This window comes from Microcaecilia unicolor, chromosome 10, assembly GCF_901765095.1.
Source record: "Microcaecilia unicolor chromosome 10, aMicUni1.1, whole genome shotgun sequence".
Lineage (NCBI taxonomy): Eukaryota > Metazoa > Chordata > Amphibia > Gymnophiona > Siphonopidae > Microcaecilia > Microcaecilia unicolor.
Genome location: NC_044040.1, coordinates 11583564 through 11606357, shown reverse-complemented (window position 1 = coordinate 11606357; position 22794 = coordinate 11583564). Strand labels below are relative to the sequence as shown.

Here is a 22794-nt window from a genome sequence, read left to right as displayed (position 1 = left end):
TGTGCCCATATTTTTTCCAGGTTCTTGCCCTCCTCAGAGGAGAAATCTGTTACTCCACATCTTTCCAATTTCAGTTGCTCAATCATTTGCGTGCTCCAGACGCCTATTGACGGGGCCGCGGACTCTCACCAACTCAGCAATATAGTTTTTTTTCCAATTAACACCGATCGTCTTGCAAAGGATATAAAACCTGGGGTTGTAGGTTTCACACTTTTATAGATCCCAAAGAGCATCAGCGGATGACTCCGTATGGTACGGCCCCAATAAATCTTGATTTCAGACAGCACCCGGGACCAAAAGTTCGCCACGCGGGGGCATAGCCAAAATGAAAATATTTTTTAAAAAGCCACTCCAACGTATCGGAGGGCCGTGCAATGGCAGAGAAACTCCACCTTCCTTAGCGTCCCTCCGGACCGGCCCAGGATTGGACTGATGGGTTGTGCACGCCTACCAGCAGGTGGAGACTGAGAAAAAAACTCTGACTCTAGAGAGCCAATGAGAGCCCTGGTCATGTGACCCTAGCCTCAGTATTTTCTCAGTCTCCCAGCAGGTAGGACGTGAGCCTATTAGTCTCTCTTTCTGGTATTTGTAGATATTTTCTTTATTGGTTCTTCTGTGCCCAGGAATTTTATTGAGGTCATTCCTGATACTAAGTGCCTTAGTGTTCAGCCTCTGGGGTGTTAAACTCGGGTGCCCCGAGTCCCTCCCCCCTATTTCCTCCCCATCTCCCTTCTGGTGTATCCTCACACAGCTTTATTAATAACTAAGGGAAGGGCTACCCTTTCATTGTAAAGGAGTATTGCCTTTGGGAGAGGCAGCCAGTACTTTAAAAAAAAAAAAAAAAAAAAAAGAGAGAACTGAACAGCTGAGTAAGCTATCTGTTCCCCGCTGACTTAACGAGCAGGCAGCTCTGTCTTTTCAACTCTGTGTGGGTTTCAGCACCTGTTTTAAAAAAAAAAAAAAGCTACGAGATAGGGGAAGCGAACGAAGGCAAGCCAGTACCCTTTTAGCCAACGTATCGGAGGGCCGTGCAATGGCAGAGAAACTCCACCGTTGTACTATCTGTCAGCAGCAGGGGCAAGTGGTACCTGCAAGTACTGCACTGCGTTAGAAATTTTGGCGGTGGCCGATCCCTCTCACTCCGCTTCCTCTCCTGCGACCATGGTTCAGCAGGATTCAGGGGTCAGTAAGAAAAAGACGCCAGTTTCCATTTTGGCAGGTAGCTCCGCCATTTTATCCTCTGTCGGTGGAGCTGTCTGCAATAGCTCTGCCCGAGCAAGCAGGGGTACCAGAGGGGGGTTTCTGTCTTGAATTCATCCTTCAGATGTACAAGGCCTTCATGTTACAAAAGTCAGGTCCAGCTTTGGCCCCTTTAGGTGGCTGCTTAGAGAGGCAAGTGGCCTCAGCAACCTAGGGGGTGCTGGGATCTAGAGGAGGATCTGGTTTCTGAGCCAGATCAGGAGATGCCCTCGCTGGAGGAGGCCGGTTATTTAGGAGAAGGACAGTTTTCTGAGGACTTTGGTCCAGGGAACTCGTGTGCAGAGACTTTGCTTCCGGGGAAGAATCCATCTGTGGTTCAAATTTTTCACAAAGAGGATTTATAGGAGCTTATTTATTTGGTGGCTACTATCTTGCATTTTGAAGAAGAGGAGCCTGTGGCCGTGGAGGGCCATAAGGTAGATATCCTGGTGAAAGGCATTAGAAGACTGGGTAAGACCTTCCCTATGAACCAGGATATCAGACAAGACATTCAGGCACAGTGGGATGTGCCGGATTGTCCTTTTCGGCTCGCTAGATCTATGGTGCATCTCTATCTAGTTCCTGATTCAGACAAGTCCCTTCTGAAGCCTCCAGTAGTGGATGCAGTAGTCTCAGTGGTTACGAAGAGGAAAACTGTCCCCGTGGATGGAGGTATGGTTCTCAAAGACATTCAGGATCGTCGTATGGAGGCTCTGTTAGAGTAGTTTTCATGTCTCTGCTTTGACAGTTCAGATGCCCATTTGTGGTTCCTTGGTCACTAGGGCTTGTTTCCGCTGGTCTGAGAGAGTCTTGGATAGAACTTTGGATGATTTGGCTTTGATAGACACCAAAGTGGCTAAGATTGAGATTGGTTAAGCCTTTTTGGCAGATGCCTTATACGATTTGCCGAGGGCCTCTTTTAAGTCCATGGCCTTGAGTGTGGCCACAAGGCACTGTCTTTGGCTGTGAGGTTGGTCCGCGGATGTGGCTTCTAAATCTAAGCTAAGTAAATTCCCTTTTAGGAGATCCTTTCTGTTTGGAGACCAGTTAGACAAGGTAGGCTGCAGTGTAGGAGATACTAAGGTGCCTTGACTTCCTAAAGACCGGCGTCAGGTCCCCATAGGTACAAAACATCTGCTTGCCAGCCTACTCAGCCAGGCTGAACCCCAGAACGCTCATTCACATCAACAGCGTGTGCCTAAGGCCCCTGCTGCTCCCCAGGCAAAGCAAGGGATGAGCTTTTGGCTGTTTCCAGCAGAGCATAGCTGCAGTAGAAGTGTCCTCCTGGACGACTTGCCGCTCGGGAAGGTTAAAATGTTTCATGAAAGGTGGCCTTTTATAACCTTTGACCGGTGGGTTCTTCAAATAGTCCATCTCTGATACGCCCTCAATTGGTATGTCAAGCCTCCAACTTGCCCACGGAGCACTTATTTGTTCAGGCACATTGCATTTCCTTCACTTATGCCCAGGCTGGGCTGGCCTTGGAGGGTCATATCACGTCTCATGATGTCAGAGCCATGGCCGCATTGTTAGCCCACCTATGGAACTTTGGAAGGCTAAGTGCTTTGAAAATATGCCTTAAGGTCTTGATTAGCCTCCATTGAAGACATTTGCAAGGCTGTGATGTGGTCTTCATCATACTACTGCCTTGAGCAGGATACCCCATGCTACAATTGGTTTGGTCAGACAGTATTGCAAAATCTGTTCGGTGCCTAGAATCTAACTCCACCTACTTAGGCCCATTATATTCTGTTCCAGGCTGCAGTCGCATTCAGATTGTTTATAGTTTCAGGTTAATCTGTGTTATGTCATTGCAAGGCCAAGTCACCAATGTTTGTTGTTATTGGTGAGCCTGGATCCTAGGGATTCCCCACTTGTGAAAATTATAAAAGCCTGCTTGTCCTTGGAGAAAGTGAATCAGCTTAGCTGTAGCAGGTATGCTGTGAGGACAGCAGGCTTTATAGTCTCACAATCCCTCCCTCCCTCCCTCCCTCTGTTTATATTTTGGTGTAGTATTATATTGAGTCTGTGTTCTCACAGCAGGTGGGCAGGCACTCACACGACCAGTGGCGCGTGTCTTGCGCTGCACAAAGCTCTCCTTTAACTCTGGTAGGTACCTTTGCTTTAGGGTAAGGTTTCGAGTGTATTTTTGCACAAGTTTGTGCATGTTTTACACTACATGTGCCATCAAAACTACTGCAATTATCTTCAGCTCCCTGGGCCAGGATAAGTAGGCAAGAATGGTCACTGGTGGCTCTGAGCTAATACGGAGATTTAGGACTGCCCCCTCCTCTCGTGTTTCCTGTTAGTAGAGAAACCAGTCAAGTAGTGGGGCTTCTGCTGGACATAGCAGCCCCTTGATGAACTTTCTTACCAAGTATGGCAGCCGTTGTACCTGACTGACTAAAAAATAGAGGCCAAGGATAGGCCCTGCTAAAGACATGGATGTAGTGCTCCAGCACCTTGATAGGCAGAGGTGGTACTAATGCTGCTGCGATGAAATCCGGAGCACATGATTTATAATAGTTAGCTTTTACTGCCCGTGCATGTCCTGAAAACATTTTACTTAGTTCATAAGCTTTGCCGTAGTGGGACAGACTATCCAACAGTGGCCAATCCATGTCACAAGTACCTGACAAGACCCCAAAACAATCCATTTTATGCTGCTTAGCCTAGAAATAAGCAGTGGATTTTCCCAATTCCATCTTAATAATAGCTTATGGACTTTTCTTTTAGGAAGATATCCAAACCTTTTTAAAACCCTGCTAAGCTAACTGCTTTTACCACATTCTCTGGCACTGAGTTTCAGAATTTAATTACATGTTGAGTGAAGAAATATTTTCTCCAATTTGTTTTAAATTTAACTACTTTGTAGCTTCATTGCATGCCCCCTAGTCCTCATATTTTTGCAAAGAGTAAATGAGTGATTCAGGTCTACCTGTTCCACTCCACTCATTTTATATTACCTCTATCCTATCTCCCCCTCAGCATTCTCCAAGCTGAAGACCCACACTGCTTCAGTCTTTCCCTATAGGGCAGTCATCCTGTCCCCTTTTATCATTTTCATCACCCTTCTCTGTACCTTTTTTTAATTGCACTACATGTTTTTTGAGATGCAGTGAGCAGAATTGCAAGGAACTGAAATCTAACATAGAAAAGCTATTAGCATTTTATTATCCCTTGTTTAATCTTGGCCAGGTGGACTGCAGTATGTAAGCACTATCATACTGGGCCAGACAGATGGTCATTAAGCACTGTATCCTGTTTCTAACAATGGCTAAGTCATGTCACAAGTACCTGGCAAGCCTCCAAAAGGGTAAAAGATCACATGCAGCTTCTCACAGGAAGCAGCAGTGGATTTTCCTTAAATCCACTACAGTGATGGTTTATGGACTTTAAACTGTACTACAATTAACTGCTCTTACTACATTCTCCGATACTGGATATATCTGGACTTTGTTAAGCAGCTTACTTTTAATTCACACCTTTCAAGAAAATGGTGGAGTAGTAAGAAGGAATGGATCCTCAGAAGCTTAGCTGAAATTGGGTGGCGGGGAAGAGGGGGTGGTGGTTGGGAGGCGAGGATAGGGGAGGGCAGACTTATACGGTCTGTACCAGAGCCGGTGATGGGAGGCGGGACTGGTGGTTGGGAGGCGGGAAATACTGCTGGGCAGACTTATATGGTCTGTGCCCTGAAAAAGACAGGTACAAATTCAATTCAAGGTAAGGTATATGAGTTTGTCTTGGGCAGACTGGATGGACCATGCAGGTCTTTTTCTGCCGTCATCTACTATGTTACTATGTTATGTAAGTCAAGAATGCCCTGGACTAAATAAATGTTGGCTTTTATCGATCCATGCCTAAATACTGTTCAGTAATATGGTTCTTTATAGAATGGCCTCTACTGTTTTGTCTGGTGCCGATCAGTCAAATTTCCTCAACCTTCCATTTTAAGAAGTGGCATTACACTGGCTACTTTTCAAGTTTCAGATACCACGCTTGATTCAAAAAGACAAGTTACAAAATTATTAAGAATAGATCTGCAATTTAATTTTATATTCTCCGTACACTGGGTCTATACCATCCAGTCTAGGTGATTTTGTCCTATACACCTTCCAGCTTTTAAAGATTTGTTTTAGCTCCTCTGCCTCATCACTAAATACCATTTTTGGCATGGGTATCTTCCTCAGTGAAGACCAAAGGAAATAATTTAGCCTCATTCTCAGTACCCTTTTTACCCCTTGCTCATGTAGTGCGCCAAGTGATTTTCTTAGCAGGTACTGGTTTAATATAACCTAAAAAATTCATTTTGTTTTTACACCAATGCAAACTTCCTTTCAAAGGCTTTCATTACCTTCCTTAGGGCCTCTTATCAAGCCACACTAGTGGTTCCTGTGCAGCACTGCCAACAAAGCCCATTCCACGTGAATTGGCTTGGTCAGTATTACTGCACTGTGACATGCTACTGCTTTACACTGACCTTGCCCTTCCTTAACACTGTTTCCTAGTATTGTCATTCAGATCCTTCTATTTTTTTGGAATTTTTAAACTCTAAAGAGTTATTTACCTCCCCTTTTAACCACATTCACTATCATATTCCACATATTTAATTAAAAAAAAAAAGAGGTAGCAAGCCAACTCTCTGGGGTGGACTTGAGTCTGTTTCTTCATGCGAATGGATCCTCAGAAGCTTAGCTAAAATTGGGTGGCAGAGCAGGTGGGGGGAAGAGGGGTTGGTGGTTTGGAAGCGAGAATAGGGGAGGGCAGACTTGTATGGTCTGTGCCGGAGCCGGTGATGGGAGGCGGGACAGGTGGTTGGGAGGCGGGAAAAACTGCTGGGCAGACTTGTACGGTCTGGGCCCTGGGAGAGACAGGTGCAAATCGAGGTAAGGTATACACATGAGTTTGTCTTGGGCAGACTGGATGGACCATGCAGGTCTTTTTCTGCCGTCATCTACTATGTTACTATGGACTTCTAGGATGGTATTTTGAACAGCCAGACCAGCTGTAAACTCTTGCCTGCTGCAGCTGCTCCTCTGATTTTATTTTGAGCATTTTCCTCAGTATTTAATTTTCAAACAGGAGTCACAGTGGATTTCTTGCATGTACATACCTTACTTGTTATGGGGTCCTTTTACTAAAGGTGCACTGAAAAATGGCCTGCGGTAGTGTGGACATGTTTTGGGCAAACGCAGAATCATTTTTCAGCGCACCTGTAAAAAAAAGGCCTTTTTAACATTTTTGCCGAAAATGGACGTGCGGCAAAATGAAAATTGCTGTAACATAGTAGATGATGGCAGAAAACGTCCTGCACGGTCCATCCAGTCTGCCCAACACGATAAACTCATATGTGCTACTTTTTATCTTACCTTGATTTGTATCTGTCATTTTCAGGGCACAGACCGTAGAAGTCTACCCACCACCAGCCCCGCCTCTGCCACCCAATCTCAGCTAAGCTTCTGAGGATCCATTCCTTTTGAACAGGATTCCTTTATGTTTATCCCACGCATGTTTGAATTCCGTTACCGTTTTCATCTCCACCACCTCCCACGGGAGGGCATTCCAAGCATCCACCACTCTCTCCGTGAAAAAATAGTTCCTGACATTTTTCTTCAGTCTGCCATCCTTCAATCTCATTTCATGTCCTCTAGTTCTACCGCCTTCCCATCTCTGGAAAAGGTTAGTTTATGGATTAATACCTTTCAAATATTTGAACGTCTGTGTCATATTACCTGTTTCTCCTTTCCTCCAGGGTATACATGTCGAGATCAGCAAGTCTGTGTGTCCATTTTGGGTCCAAGTCCTTACCACCAGCCACTGACCTAGCGGTAACCAGGCGGTAAAGACCTACACCCGTCAAATGCCATTTTTCAGACACACATAGACACCTGCAAAAAATGAAATTACCTTAAGAGCCACACGGTAGCCGGGAGGTAACTCCATTTTGGTGCACGAAGACGCTTACGTGGTTTAGTAAAAGGGCCCCTAAATCAGATTTGATTGTTACTGTTGCCTAGTGGCCATAGCACCAGCACATCTTGCACCAAATTCTGTTTTCACTAAGGACTAGATTTACCCATCACCGCTGGACATCTTAAAATGTGGTCTAGGTACATGTTGTCAAGCAAAGGTGGAAAGTATTACTGAGTGTGTGTGTGTTGTTGGCCCTGAACCAGCTTTCTCCGTGAGTCAGTCATGTACTTCTAAGGAACTTTATATCCCTAGCACAACCTGGCCTTAGTTTATCCAGTCAAATAGCGGGGTAACTGAAATGACCCATTATTGTATTAGGTGATTTCTGCTACCATTTCAACATCTCTGCATTCTGCTGCACCCAGCAGTATACCCCATCACTATTCTCTTCCCCTTTACAGATGGGATTTCTATCCACAAGGATTCTAAGGTCAATTTTATTTCCTACTGGACTTTTATTGTTTGATTCAAGGCTGCCTAAGGCAGGGGTTTTCAATCCATTACAGTCAAGGGTGAGATCCTGAAGATCTCTGCCCTATCTTCCACCCTATCACTGCAACCTAACTTGGACCCTGGTATGACAGTGTCCCACTGGTTATTCTATTGCTAGCAAGTTTCACAGATGCCCAACATATCTACCTTTGTTAGTACCAAATAATTCTCCCATCTTCTTTTTCTAGGCTTCTAACATTTCTATACAGACACATTTTAAACTTGTTGTTTCTATTAACAACTTGCTTAGCAGTCTTTCAAGTTGCTCATTATTCAAAAGGCACTTGGGTCTACTAGCAGGATGCACTAGCTTCTGTGTCTTGAGGATATCCTTCAAGGAGTCCCCGTTTGAAAGCATGCACTCGTGAGCAACTCTCAGTTTTCACTCAGGTTCTGGTTTAAAAAGTTGGGTTTTTTTAAGATGTTGATGTTAACAGCCTGGTTAAGGTAGAGCCTGCCTTTCCAGAATAGCTGCCCCCCCCACCCCACAGCTCTAGGGCTGTCCAAACCCTTGGCTCATGGGTAGATGCCTTTGCAAACATCCTTATTGTGAGAGGGTATTACATCAAGTGGAGGGCAGGTCCTGGCTTCAGGATCACTTCCTGCCACAAATCTGATGCTCTTTCGTGTGACCTTTGTCCTCCTAGGTTGCTAGACAGAGATGGGGCCTTCTCTATATACTTGTCTGCCTCAGCTGCTCTAGTCTAAGGATAAGACTCATTCGCTAAGTGCTAGGAACTTTTTTTTTTTTTTTTTTTTTACACGATTGCTCACCAAATAGGTGATAAAGATCCACATGCTCTACCCTAGTATGCTCAATAAGGTGGCCAGAGCTGCACCTGCTACTCCAACATGATCAAATACATAGAGCAATTATAAAAGCAGTCTTCCATGATCTGTGTAATTCTGGTTGCAGCAGGCACATTCATTGTCAATACATGACTGAACCAGTAATTCAACAATCTGACAACATTCTATTCGCTAGCAACCTTTAAGGTGTCTCCTCTCCCCTGCCGAGATGCACTCATATCATGTGATTCGAATGCAACACAAAACAATGGATACTTGTTCTTGATCTGTCCCTTCCATTTTTGGGGCCTAGACTGTAGAAGTCTGCCCAGCACTGGAGCTGCCATCAAAGGCTACTCTAGTCCACCCAAATCTTTCTCTAATTATGACCGATTGTACAAAGTCCTCCTCATTTTTTTCTAGAAGTCTGCCCACTGATGGCCATCTAGGCACCAATGAGTTTTGTTCCGATCCCAACCCTTTTCTATTTAAAGTAGCCTTTGTGTTTATCCCATATCTTTTTGAATTCTACACAATGTTTTCATCACCATCGACACCACCTTCCCTGTAAGGGCATCCTCCACCGTCTCTATGAAAACATACTTGCTAACATTATAGGGTGGTAGACTTAAGAGTAAGGTCAATTCATGGCCTCTAGTTGTACTGCTTCCCCAGCTCTGGAAAAGCTTTAAATAGAGATATAGATACATTAACTATTTAATGTCTGTATCCCATCACCCTAGTGACACTAAAGCAAAGACTGGATAGCTCCTATTTTACTGCTGATTCAGGTTACTAAGGCAGAAAGCGTATTAGTTATACGATATGCTAGTTTAGGTTCTGAGAAAGCCCAGGCTTAAACAGACTTAAAAACATAATAAGAATGATGCTATGCTCTGAACAGCATTTAGAACCTAATTCTAAACAGAATGTAAATGCTAAATTATACTATACATCACCTTGCTCAATAAGTACAATTTAGATTCTGAAGTCAATTTTTAACCCCAATTCCACACAATTTCCTATCAGGTGGAATTTTGATCCATAAAGATTCCACAATGTATTTTTGTTTCCTGGTAAAAAGATAAAAGGTCATCATCCCTAATTCATATCAAAATGATGGGGTAGCATAATTTGTACCCAGGTATCAGTGTTCCATATATCTCCTCCTAACACATCTGAGACACTATGAGGCATAATTTCAAAGCACTTCAACGTACAATTCCATAGGTTACTGTGTAACTTTTGTAAGTCTATGTGCTTTGAAATGAGCCCCTGTATGTCTTCTTTTCCCAAAGCCTGAGCTGTGTAAGTCTGCACACAGGAAAAGACTGCTCTGGCTAGAAAAATTCTAGACCCCGTGGTAGTGCAGTGAGATGCAACAGTTACCATGATGCTGGGCTGAATTCCAACTTATTTTCCAGCACTTTCTGTGCTTGGTTTCCTAGCCATGCTTGTCTTTGGAAAACTCGGTGATTTCACTTCAGCTATTTTTTTTATATACATCACACCGCCAGAGTCCAAGAAATAATGAAGGCAATACCAGCTTCTTGTAGCGGAAATGATGCCAGCTCTTGAGTTTGTTTTGCTTTTTTTTTTTTTTTGCTCTGCCCAAGCTGCTGGCAGGAGGGACACAGAATACATCCTCTGATCTGGCATGGACAGTAAGCATTTCAAGAGCCTTTAAACAGACAACAGTACATTGCTACAGTTGCAAAACATCCTAGCAGCATTTCCCTCAAAGGCAGAGACTGCAACTGAAGGAAGCATAAGCAGTCATTAAAGTTCCATGCACTGATAATGGACTAGTATACATACATGCTCTGCACGTGTAGCAGAACACTGCAGTGTGCCAGACAAGCGGCCAGTGCAACCGAGGTTCTTTATCATCAGAAGAGGAAGCCGATGCAACAAACAGCCGCATGAAGCCACGGGATGCTACAACTGCAAGACCAAGGTAGGAGTTTGTAAAATGACAGGAGAGTAAAGGGTGGCTAAGTGTGATTTCAACGATTAACTCCTATAATTAGTATTTATAGTACCAAAATCTGCACCCTCGTTTTGCTTTTAAAATGGGGGTTTCTCTATTTATTTATTTTTTTTGCAATGAATGTTCAATCTACTCTGGAATAGTATTCTTAAAGTCTCTGCAGCATTAATTGATTCCTTATAATACAGACCTTGTGTTAAAGCATTTCAACACACAATGAAAGCAGTTTGAAAAGAAATTGCAAGATTTAATTCTCAACCATTGTGTAAGGCCTTTTAAATGTTATATAATAGCAAAAAAAAAAAAAAAAAAAAGCTGCAATTTTGTTTTCATTAAGACCTAATTACTTTGTACTTTTACTTTTGCATAATGCAGCTCAGTGGTTTTCAACCTAGTGGTCCTGAAAGCCACTGATGCAGCTCATCTAGTTTAACCCCCAGTTTTAATTTTCCTTTCTCTTGCTCTGACCCATGGCACCTGCTGGGTTAAAACTGACCAATGCTCTGTGCATGGGGCAAAGAAAGAGAAATCGATTCATTCTAAGACGCATAAGAGCATTGTTCCGGTTTTCAGTTTTTGGCTAAGGCTCTGTCACAATCCCACAATACAGTTTGACCCATGAGTTACAGAAAATGCTTCCACATCTTGCCTGGTTTAAATGCTTCTCTTTGTTATTTTATTAGATTAAAACAGAGGAGCACGACACAGAGTTGTCTCCCAGCTGCTGTAAACAGTTTTTTAAAAAAAACCTTAGGCTTTGGGTTAGAATTCTGTACCACGGGCATGTTTGGCAACAGCTGATGTTCGGCACTTTGAGTAGTTTACACAAAGACAAACTGGACCAGATAGTAACTGAATTCTACAGGTGGTGCCTGCTCCAGTGCATGGCAAAAAAAACGACTAATGGATCTTGTCAATTTTACTGACCTAAAGTCCAGGAAGTTTGCTCACCTCATTCCACAAATACCTTTACTGTTGATAATAAAAACGTTACTTTTTTATAGCCATGGAAAATTAGGTAATATTTAAATATAAACCAATTTGTCTTTTACAAACTTTTCCTTACTGGTGGCCAGTAGCTTTAAAGGAAAAAAAAAAAATCAAACAGTAATTGTCAGTTATGGACAGCAGCCCTATTGAACAAAAATAATTTGTACATGATATCCAAAATAAAGGGAGCTGTTACCAGTGCATCATACTTCCCATTTCTCAAAGATGTGTTTACAAAAGCAGGGCTTACAATGCTCAGTTTTATACAGTGTTCATTTAACTTCCTGAAATTAGACCAAATCTCCTTTTCACCCATGTAGACTCATCTGCTACTGATCTTCCCCAAAGATATCGCACTTCTTGCGTTTCATTTCCTCAAAATCAAACTCAGACCCCATCATCCTCTTGTAAATGTCCTTAATGTCATCGCAGGTGGTCTCAAAGTGAGTGGTGGCATCGTAAGTGCGAGAAAGAAAAACCTACAAAGCAAAAAAGTTACAGAAATTTTTCAGCAGTTAAGGAAACATTTAGTTGGCGTTGCTGCTACTCCTGGCTCAGGGAGCTGCCGTTATACCTTCACAAAGGGCCACTTAATGTTGAAAAGCAACAATTTGTTCAATGGACTCTCTCTCTGCCTAGGGATTTGATTAGCACAGGGGTTCTCAACCCACTCCTCTGGACACCTAGCCAGTCAGGTTTTCAGGATGCCCACAATGAATATGCATGATATAAAATCTACATACAATGGAGGTAGGGCATGCATATTCATGTGGATATCCTGAAAACCTGAGGACTGGGTTGAGAACCCCTGGATCAGCATCTCCTAAGCGGTTTTAAGAATGAACTTTGTTAAATACAGACCACCTTAGGTACTTCATGAACCCTCAAGCTCTGTATTTCCACATTATAACAGCATTATGTGTGAGCAACTGAAGTGGTTTCCAATGATATTCGTTATCTGCCGAGGACCTACACTACTGCACTAGAACTATATTGTCTGAAGTGGAACAAAGTGACATGAAACTGCCTTTTCTGATATTCCTCTAACTCAAGTGTTAGCAACCTCCCTCCCCTATATGGGCTGCCCATGCAGCTGGTACAAACCTGGCTTTCAGTTCCCAAGTCAGTAGGAGCATACATATCACTGATGCTAACAAACCTAACAAAATAAAAGAAAAGACAATTTAAGAAAGCTTAAAATGCAGAACTAAGCCATCACCACTAACAGCCACACGAGGGACCCACTCACTTCTGTTCCATGGGCTCCAAGAGGTCCAATGCAGGTTTGATCTCTCTCTCTGGGTCACTTGTTTCCACAGTGGTGCTGACAATGGCGATGTATTTTCCTTGTGCTGCCACATTGTGTGCAGAGGATATCATACATACGTAGATATCTGAAAGAGTGAACATTCCCAATTACACATTTGTCAAAATAAGCAGCAAAAAGTGAAAGTGTCAGGTGTCTAAGCTTTCAATTCAGGATTAGAAACAGATCTCCTACACCCAAGAAATGACATGTAGAACCTTCTGCAGTAATGCACCGATCTGGAATCTCATGTCGTACTAGCCAGCTTGATTTGTTAAATCTGATACGGACACTGCATTTGGGAGTGGACTGGAGGAAAGGTGGATGACCAGCCTGCAATACCAGAGCTGTTACCAGGTCCAAGAAGGAATTTGGGATTTAGCTCATGCCTTTTCTCAGTTGTTACGTTCAGGTACACCAAGATACTTTCCTGTTCACAAAGGGCTTACAATCTAAGTTTGAACTTAACCTTCCATTGCCTCAAGATCGCAAGGAACTGTAGGGGAATTTGAACTGGGCTTCTCTGGGTCTCAGCCCACTGTTCGCTTCGCCACTCGTGCATAAAGCGTTTCCATTTTCACAAGTGGCTTTTGATTTTCTTAAAACCTGACTGACCCAGTGCACTTTTCACCTTGAGGCTGCTGCAGCAGTAGACCGCTCTCTCTCTGAGCCCATCACCTTGGACACTTTGAACCCTGCTGACCAATGGACAAGAGCTACATAGGTCAGACAAAATGCCATTTTATGCACACTGATCACTGCCTGCCTTAGGGAACGCTGGCAATGAGCAAAAGCAGTGCATGCAAATCTCTTACAAATATTCATTGCCAACAACTTGAAAACTAGACTGGCTGAGTACAATATATCACAGGGACGGGCTTCACATACACTGCTTTAACAGACAAGCCACAGGCCCACCACCTCTAGTCACAAAAGGGGGTTGAGTTAGCATAAGTGCTACCATTAATAGTTAAGTCTGCTACTATAAATCAACAAAATTACAACTGCATATGAAAGACGGCTGATCTGAGAAATACATCTGGAATTTAAATACTTGTATATGCTTAATTTGTGCCTTGCCCATCGTCTGAGCCGAATGTTGGATGCATTTTCATTTTATGTATTTTGAGCAATTGTTTAATGAGTGAATTACACATGTACATGGGAAACAGGCAACAGCTATGGAACTTCAGAAGTTGACATCAGTACAAGCAACTATATATATATATATATATATATATATATATATATATATATATATATATATATATATATAAAGTAAATGAGAAGGGGTTATCTTTACACGACATTATGATAAAGCAAGAGCATGGCATTTGCCAGCTCGGTACCAGAAATCCAAAAATAAAACCCAGTTCTGTCCCCGTGACGTGGGTTATATGATTTTATGTTTACTATTAAGAGACTGATAAGAAATAAAACATTCTTCATTTTGTCCATTAATGATAACATCTTTAATAATAACTGAACAAAAATAAAAACCAGAAGTGTATTTCCAATATTTTCCAGGACAGAGGCCAATTTGTATTTAAGGACCAGGAAATACCAACTTGATTTTATAATTATATGCATCACACAGGCCCAGATAGATTCTCAGAGGCTAAGAGCTGGGTTCTACATACCAAAACCTATCACCCAAAGACAACTACAAGATGGTGATATTACCAGAGAAGAAATTCAAGCTGCAATCCAAGACCTTCCACCACAAAGTTCCAGGGCTGGATGGGTTCCCCACTGAATTTTTTTAAAGAGCTCAAGTCCTCCACTACAGCCCCTGTTAATACCCCGCTGCAATTAGAATTTTTGAGTGGTATGATGGTAGAGGTTAAGGATTCCAATAATGTTAATTACAGAAATGGCAAAGCCACTGCTATCTCTGGGATTAGTAGCATAGAATCCTGCTAAGTACTTGTGACCTTGATTGGTCACATTGGACTTTTCAAAAAATAATAATTTTTTTTTTTTTAAGTCCAGATACGTTAACTGCTGTTACCACATCCTCTGGTAACGAGTTCCAGAGCTTACCTTAAGAACCCCTCCAGAGGAAAAGGGAGTGACAAGAAAAGGAGGCTTGGATGCCACCAAGTGCCCCCCTAAAGAACTTTCTGTAATGTAGTTTTATCCTGTATCGTGAGAAGGGATATAGCTCACCTTAAATCCACTAGCAGTGGTTCAAGAATCAACAAAAGCTGCAAGGTGTACCGTCACCATTCGCTGGAGACAGAAATACTGTGGGTTACAGGGACATATGATACCCTAAAGAGGCAGATCTCAAAGAACTACTTTCTGTCTCCATCTGCTGGTTGACAGAAAACCCACCAATTTTGGACTGATCTGTGGGACTTTAAGGAATATTACATGGTCTTAATGACTGCCGTCTACACATTCCATCAGTTTGTCATGCAAGACTGGAATACCACAATGGCAGAGTTCTTTTTGTTGTATCATACCATCTCTCTGGAATTCTCTTTCAGCTTCCCAAGGTGGTTTAATAACAGGAGATGGCATGTTGTCCACAAGGCTGAAGCCAGTCTCTACCCAGGGTGGTTTTAATTCTCCCCCAATGCAGCCGCCACTATCTTGGTACACCCAAAACAATGAAGTTGCTAGGGTGACAAGCTCCGCCTACTGGCTTCAGCCCACATAATGGGTCAGATAGGGTCATGCCGTCTCCTATTATCAAATCTCCTTGCAGTTTTCCCTTCATCTAAAGCATTAACAGTATAGCTAGTTGAAGCAATTCAGCCCTACAATGACAGCATGACTGGTTTTACGAATGACTGATCGCTCTTAGAAAAGCAGAAAAATTAAAGATAGTCACACTTTCTATAGCATGGCATTCTTTTCACTCACTTTCCTTCGTAGTTTGTGCTCTGCCTTGCTGTATTTGCAGGAAAAGATGGTATATTAAATCTAAAAAGCCACAACCATATCTGTATGACATGAATATAACGAGAGAAACGTAATTCCATGAACGCTATCTGCATTATCAAGACTAAACATAGCTTTGAGGATACCGAGTCTCTTCTGGTGAATACATCTACTACTACTACTTAACATTTCTAAAGCGCTACTAGGGTTACGCAGCGCAGCGAATGCTACATACCTGTAGAAGGTATTCTCCGAGGATAGCAGGCTGATTGTTCTCACTGATGGGTGACGTCCACGGCAGCCCCTCCAATCGGAATCTTCCTAGCAAAGTCCTTTGCTAGCCCTCGCGCGCCCGCGCGGCCGTCTTCCCGCCCGAAACCGGCTCGAGCCGGCCAGTCTCGTATTGTAGCAAAAGAGAAACAAGGGAAGACTCAACTCCAAAGGGGAGGCGGGCGGGTTTGTGAGAACAATCAGCCTGCTGTCCTCGGAGAATACCTTCTACAGGTATGTAGCATTCGCTTTCTCCGAGGACAAGCAGGCTGCTTGTTCTCACTGATGGGGTATCCCTAGCCCCCAGGCTCACTCAAAACAACAACCATGGTCAATTGGGCCTCGCAACGGCGCGGACATAACTGAGATTGACCTAAAAAATTTACCAACTAACTGAGAGTGCAGCCTGGAACAGAACAAACAGGGCCCTCGGGGGGTGGAGTTGGATCCTAAAGCCCAAACAGGTTCTGAAGAACTGACTGCCCGAACCGACTGTCGCGTCGGGTATCCTGCTGCAGGCAGTAATGAGATGTGAATGTGTGGACAGATGACCACGTCGCAGCTTTGCAAATTTCTTCAATGGAGGCTGACTTCAAGTGGGCTACCGACGCAGCCATGGCTCTAACATTATGAGCCGTGACATGACCCTCAAGAGCCAGCCCCGCCTGGGCGTAAGTGAAGGAAATGCAATCTGCTAGCCAATTGGAAATGGTGCGTTTCCCTACAGCCACTCCCCTCCTATTGGGATCAAAAGAAACAAACAATTGGGCGGACTGTCTGTGGGGCTGTGTCCGCTCCAGGTAGAAGGCCAATGCTCTCTTGCAGTCCAATGTGTGCAGCTGACGTTCAGCAGGGCAGGAATGAGGACGGGGAAAGAAAGTTGGCAAGACAATTGACTGGTTCAGATGGAACTCCGACACGACCTTTGGCAAGAACTTAGGGTGAGTGCGGAGGACTACTCTGTTATCATGAAATTTGGTGTAAGGGGCCTGGGCTACCAGGGCCTGAAGCTCACTGACTCTACGAGCTGAAGTAACTGCCACCAAGAAAATGACCTTCCAGGTCAAGTACTTCAGATGGCAGGAATTCAGTGGCTCAAAAGGAGGTTTCATCAGCTGGGTGAGAACGACATTGAGATCCCATGACACTGTAGGAGGCTTGACAGGGGGCTTTGACAAAAGCAAACCTCTCATGAAGCGAACAACTAAAGGCTGTCCTGAGATCGGCTTACCTTCCACATGGTAATGGTATGCACTGATTGCGCTAAGGTGAACTCTTACAGAGTTGGTCTTGAGACCAGACTCAGACAAGTGCAGAAGGTATTCAAGCAGGGTCTGTGTAGGACAAGAGCGAGGAGCTAGGGCCTTGCTGTCACACCAGACGGCAAACCTCCTCCACAGAAAGAAGTAACTCCTCTTAGTGGAATCTTTCCTGGAAGCAAGCAAGACGCGGGAGACACCCTCTGACAGACCCAAAGAGGCAAAGTCTACGCTCTCAACATCCAGGCCGTGAGAGCCAGGGACCGGAGGCTGGGATGCAGAAGAGCCCCTTCGTCCTGCGTGATGAGGGTCGGAAAACACTCCAATCTCCACGGTTCTTCGGAGGATAACTCCAGAAGAAGAGGGAACCAGATCTGACGCGGCCAAAAAGGAGCAATCAGAATCATGGTGCCTCGGTCTTGTTTGAGTTTCAACAAAGTCTTCCCCACCAGAGGAATGGGAGGATAAGCATACAGCAGGCCCTCCCCCCAATCCAGGAGGAAGGCATCCGATGCCAGTCTGCCGGGGGCCTGAAGCCTGGAACAGAACTGAGGGACTTTGTGATTCACTCGAGATGCGAAGAGATCCACCAAGGGGGTGCCCCACGCTTGGAAGATCTGGCGCACCACTCTGGAGTTGAGCGACCACTCGTGAGGTTGCATAATCCGGCTCAGTCTGTCGGCCAGACTGTTGTTTACGCCTGCCAGATATGTGGCTTGGAGGCCCATGCCGTGACGGCGAGCCCAGAGCCACATGCTGACGGCTTCCTGACACAGGGGGCGAGATCCGGTGCCCCCCTGCTTGTTGACATAGTAAATGGCAACCTGGTTGTCTGTCTGAATTTGGATAATTTGGTGGGACAGCCGATCTCTGAAAGCGTTCCAGATCGCTCGCAACTCCAGGAGATTGATCTGTAGATCGCGTTCCTGGAGGGACCAGCTTCCTTGGGTGTGAAGCCCATCGACATGAGCTCCCCATCCCAGGAGAGACGCATCCGTGGTCAGCACTTTTTGTGGCTGAGGAATTTGGAAAGGACGTCCCAGAGTCAAATTGGGCCAAATCGTCCACCAATATAGGGATTCGAGAAAACTCGTGGACAGGTGGATCACGTCTTCTAGATCCCCAGCAGCCTGAAACCACTGGGAAGCTAGGGTCCATTGAGCAGATCTCATGTGAAGGCGGGCCATGGGAGTCACATGAACTGTGGAGGCCATGTGGCCCAGCAATCTCAACATCTGCCGAGCTGTGATCTGCTGGGACGCTCGCACCCGCGAGACGAGGGACAGCAAGTTGTTGGCTCTCGTCTCTGGGAGATAGGTGCGAGCCGTCCGAGAATCCAGCAGAGCTCCTATGAATTCGAGTCTCTGCACTGGGAGAAGATGGGACTTTGGGTAATTTATGACAAACCCCAGTAGCTCCAGGAGGCGAATAGTCGTCTGCATGGACTGCAGGGCTCCTGCCTCGGATGTGTTCTTCACCAGCCAATCGTCGAGATATGGGAACACGTGCACCCCCAGCCTGCGAAGTGCCGCTGCTACTACAGCCAGGCACTTTGTGAACACCCTGGGCGCAGAGGCGAGCCCAAAGGGCAGCACACAGTACTGGAAGTGACGTGTGCCCAGTTGAAATCGCAGATACTGTCTGTGAGCTGGCAGTATCGGGATGTGTGTGTAGGCATCCTTCAAGTCCAGAGAGCATAGCCAATCGTTTTGCTGAATCATGGGGAGAAGGGTGCCCAGGGAAAGCATCCTGAACTTTTCTTTTACGAGATATTTGTTCAGGGCCCTTAGGTCTAGGATGGGACGCATCCCCCCTGTTTTCTTTTCCACAAGGAAGTACCTGGAATAGAATCCCAGCCCTTCTTGCCCGGATGGCATGGGCTCGACCGCATTGGCGCTGAGAAGGGCGGAGAGTTCCTCTGCAAGTACCTGCTTGTGCTGGAAGCTGTAAGACTGAGCTCCCGGTGGACAATTTGGAGGTTTTGAGGCCAAATTGAGGGTGTATCCTTGCCGGACTATTTGCAGAACCCACTGATCGGAGGTTATGAGAGGCCACCTTTGGTGAAAAGCTTTCAACCTCCCCCCGACCGGCAGGTCGCCCGGCACTGACACTTGGATGTCGGCTATGCTCTGCTGGAGCCAGTCAAAAGCTCGCCCCTTGCTTTTGCTGGGGAGCCGAGGGGCCTTGCTGAGGCGCACGCTGCTGACGAGAGCGAGCGCGCTGGGGCTTAGCCTGGGCCGCAGGCTGTCGAGAAGGAGGATTGTACCTACGCTTACCAGAAGAGTAGGGAACAGTCCTCCTTCCCCCAAAAAATCTTCTACCTGTAGAGGTAGAGGCTGAAGGCTGCCGGCGGGAGAACTTGTCGAATGCGGTGTCCCGCTGGTGGAGATGCTCTACCACCTGCTCGACCTTCTCTCCAAAAATATTGTCCGCACGGCAAGGCGAGTCCGCAATCCGCTGCTGGAGTCTATTCTCCAGGTCGGAGGCACGCAGCCATGAGAGCCTGCGCATCACCACACCTTGAGCAGCGGCCCTGGACGCAACATCAAAGGTGTCATACACCCCTCTGGCCAGGAATTTTCTGCACGCCTTCAGCTGCCTGACCACCTCCTGAAAAGGCTTGGCTTGCTCAGGGGGAAGAGCATCAACCAAGCCCGCCAACTGCCGCACATTGTTCCGCATGTGTATGCTCGTGTAGAGCTGGTAAGACTGGATTTTGGCCACGAGCATAGAAGAATGGTAGGCCTTCCTCCCAAAGGAGTCTAAGGTTCTAGAGTCTTTGCCCGGGGGCGCCGAAGCATGCTCCCTAGAACTCTTAGCCTTCTTTAGGGCCAAATCCACAACTCCAGAGTCATGAGGCAACTGGGTGCGCATCAGCTCTGGGTCCCCATGGATCCGGTACTGGGACTCGATCTTCTTGGGAATGTGGGGATTACTTAGTGGCTTGGTCCAGTTCGCAAGCAATGTCTTTTTTAGGACATGGTGCAAGGGAACAGTGGACGCTTCCTTAGGTGGAGAAGGATAGTCCAGGAGCTCAAACATTTCAGCCCTGGGCTCGTCCTCCACAACCACCGGGAAGGGGATGGCCGTAGACATCTCCCGGACAAAGGAAGCGAAAGACAGACTCTCGGGAGGAGAAAGCTGTCTTTCAGGAGAGGGAGTGGGATCGGAAGGAAGACCCTCAGACTCCTCGTTAGAGAAATATCTGGGGTCTTCTTCTTCTTCCCACGAGGCCTCACCCTCGGTGTCAGACACAAGTTCACGGACCTGTGTCTGCAACCTCGCCCGGCTCGACTCCGTGGAGCCACGTCCACGATGGGGGCGTCGAGAGGTAGACTCCCTTGCCCGCATCGGCAAAGCTCCCTCCGCCGACGTAGTCGGGGAGCCCTCCTGGGAGGTGGCCGCAGTCGGCACCGCACGCGGTACCGACGTCGGGGACCTCACCCCGGGCGATGGGCCAGCCGGCGCCACGCTCGACGGTACCGGAGGCGCAAGCACCGCCGGTACCGGAGGGGTAGGGCGCAACAGCTCTCCCAGAATCTCTGGGAGAACGGCCCGGAGGCTCTCGTTCAGAGCGGCTGCAGAGAAAGGCATGGAGGTCGATGCAGGCGTCGACGTCAGAACCTGTTCCGGGCGTGTAGGCTGTTCCGGGCTGTCCAGAGTGGAGCGCATCGACACCTCCTGAACAGAGGGTGAGCGGTCCTCTCGGTGCCGATGCCTGCTGGGTGCCGACTCCCTCGGCGACCCAGAGCTCTCGGTGCCGACGCGGGGAGGAGACCGGTGTCGATGCTTCTTCGACTTCTTCCGAAGCATGTCACCGGAGCTCCCCGGCACCGACGAGGAGGACGTAGAATCCATCCGTCGCTTCCTCAGGGCCGAGGTCGAAGCAGGTCGATCCCGGGGGGGCTGTACCGCAGGAGCCCTCAGGGTAGGGGGAGACCCACCCGAAGGCTCACCGCCACCAGCAGAGGAATGGACAGCCCTCACCTGCACTCCACCCGATGCACCACCGTCCGACGACATCAGGAGACGAGGTCCCGGTACCACCGACGTCGATGCAGCTATCCGATGTCTCGGCGCCGATGCAGAGGGCCGATGCCTCGATGCACTGGCGGCCAAGGATGAAGGTCTGGACGCTGATGACGTCGATGCACACGATGACCCCGGTGCCGATGCCGACGAAGAGCCCGAGAACAAAACGTTCCACTGGGCCAATCTCGCTACCTGAGTCCGCCTTTGTAACAGGGAACACAGACTACAGTTCTGAGGACGGTGCTCGGCCCCCAGACACTGAAGACACGAAGAGTGCCTATCAGTGAGCGAGATTACCCGGGCGCACTGGGTGCACTTCTTGAAGCCGCTGGAAGGCTTCGATGTCATGGGCGGAAAAATCACGCCGGCGAAATCAAAATCCGAAATGACGAATTTGGAGCACCAAAACTTTAAGGGAGAAAAATCTCGACCGAGGCCGAAAAGAGGCCTACCCCGACGACGAAAGAAAACTTACCGGGGCAAAAAATGGAAACACGGGAAGGGGCAAACGAAACCCAAGGGGGTTTCCGGAGCACTTCCCGAACAAATTAGAACTTTTCCGAAGAAAAAAAAACACGTCTATTTTAAAACGGACGTGCGAGGTCGACTCTCCGGGGCTCGACACGACAAAAACACAGCCGTACCGAGTGCGGACGAAAGAAGACTGGCCGGCTCGAGCCGGTTTCGGGCGGGAAGACGGCCGCGCATGCGCGGTGCGCGCGAGGGCTAGCAAAGGACTTTGCTAGGAAGATTCCGATTGGAGGGGCTGCCGTGGACGTCACCCATCAGTGAGAACAAGCAGCCTGCTTGTCCTCGGAGAATGTACAGTTTAACAAAGAAGGGCAGTCCCTGCTCAAAGGAGCTTACAATCTAAAGGACGAAATGTCAAGTTGGGCAGTCTAGATTTCCTGAATAGAGGTATAGTGGTTAGGTGCCGAAGGCGACCTTGAAGAGGTGGGCTTTGAATACATCACATCTGTCTCAGTTGTTTCTTCCTTGGAAAGCACTTGACAATTGAAACAGTAGCTTATACAGTGGCTTTTCCAGCTACAAAAAGCCTCAACAGGCACAAAGGCAAGATACTGCTATAGAGTGGGACCCTGAATGCAGAGTGTGCTGTCAGCTCTTACCAGATTTCCTGTTGACCTGGTTTTGTGGAATGATGATTTGGCAGGAATTTGCATCATTTGTGTTTTTGATCGGGTGGTTCAGAATACAGATCACGCGAATCACCTGGCCCACTTTTGTAACTCGATCAGGCATGTAGCTGGGATCACAGATTAACTGCTTGCAACGGGCAACCTGCAATACATATGTACGAGACCACTAAGCCGTCAGATAAAAGGGACTTCCTGCCAGGGTGCACTAAAACCATTAACCCTGCCTTCTGAACCCTGCTCCGTCCCATACACTCATTTTGCCTGGAGGATTCTTCCCAAATTCCATCCAAAATGGCGTTTTCTCTTCTTCCCTTAAATTTCACCATTACACAGATGTCTTTGTACAGTCACCGTCTCTTCCCATTCTCTGCCTGGCTTTTATTTGGGGTCACAGCAATTGCCAAG

General features: G+C 46.5%; 1 protein-coding gene across 1 annotated transcript in view; it reads right to left on the bottom strand.

The window, feature by feature from the left end:
• Window positions 1-10742: 10742 nt before the first annotated feature.
• The window catches only part of GDI2 (GDP dissociation inhibitor 2), a 41023-nt gene continuing 28971 nt past the window's right edge, over window positions 10743-22794 (bottom strand). The window contains exons 8-11 of the mRNA XM_030215805.1: window positions 22360-22531; window positions 12723-12867; window positions 12578-12632; window positions 10743-11952 (exon numbers count right to left, since the gene is read on the bottom strand). Of these exons, the coding sequence (XP_030071665.1) occupies window positions 11803-11952; window positions 12578-12632; window positions 12723-12867; window positions 22360-22531 (522 nt within the window). The 3' untranslated portion in view covers window positions 10743-11802. The remainder of the gene's footprint in view (window positions 11953-12577; window positions 12633-12722; window positions 12868-22359; window positions 22532-22794) is intronic.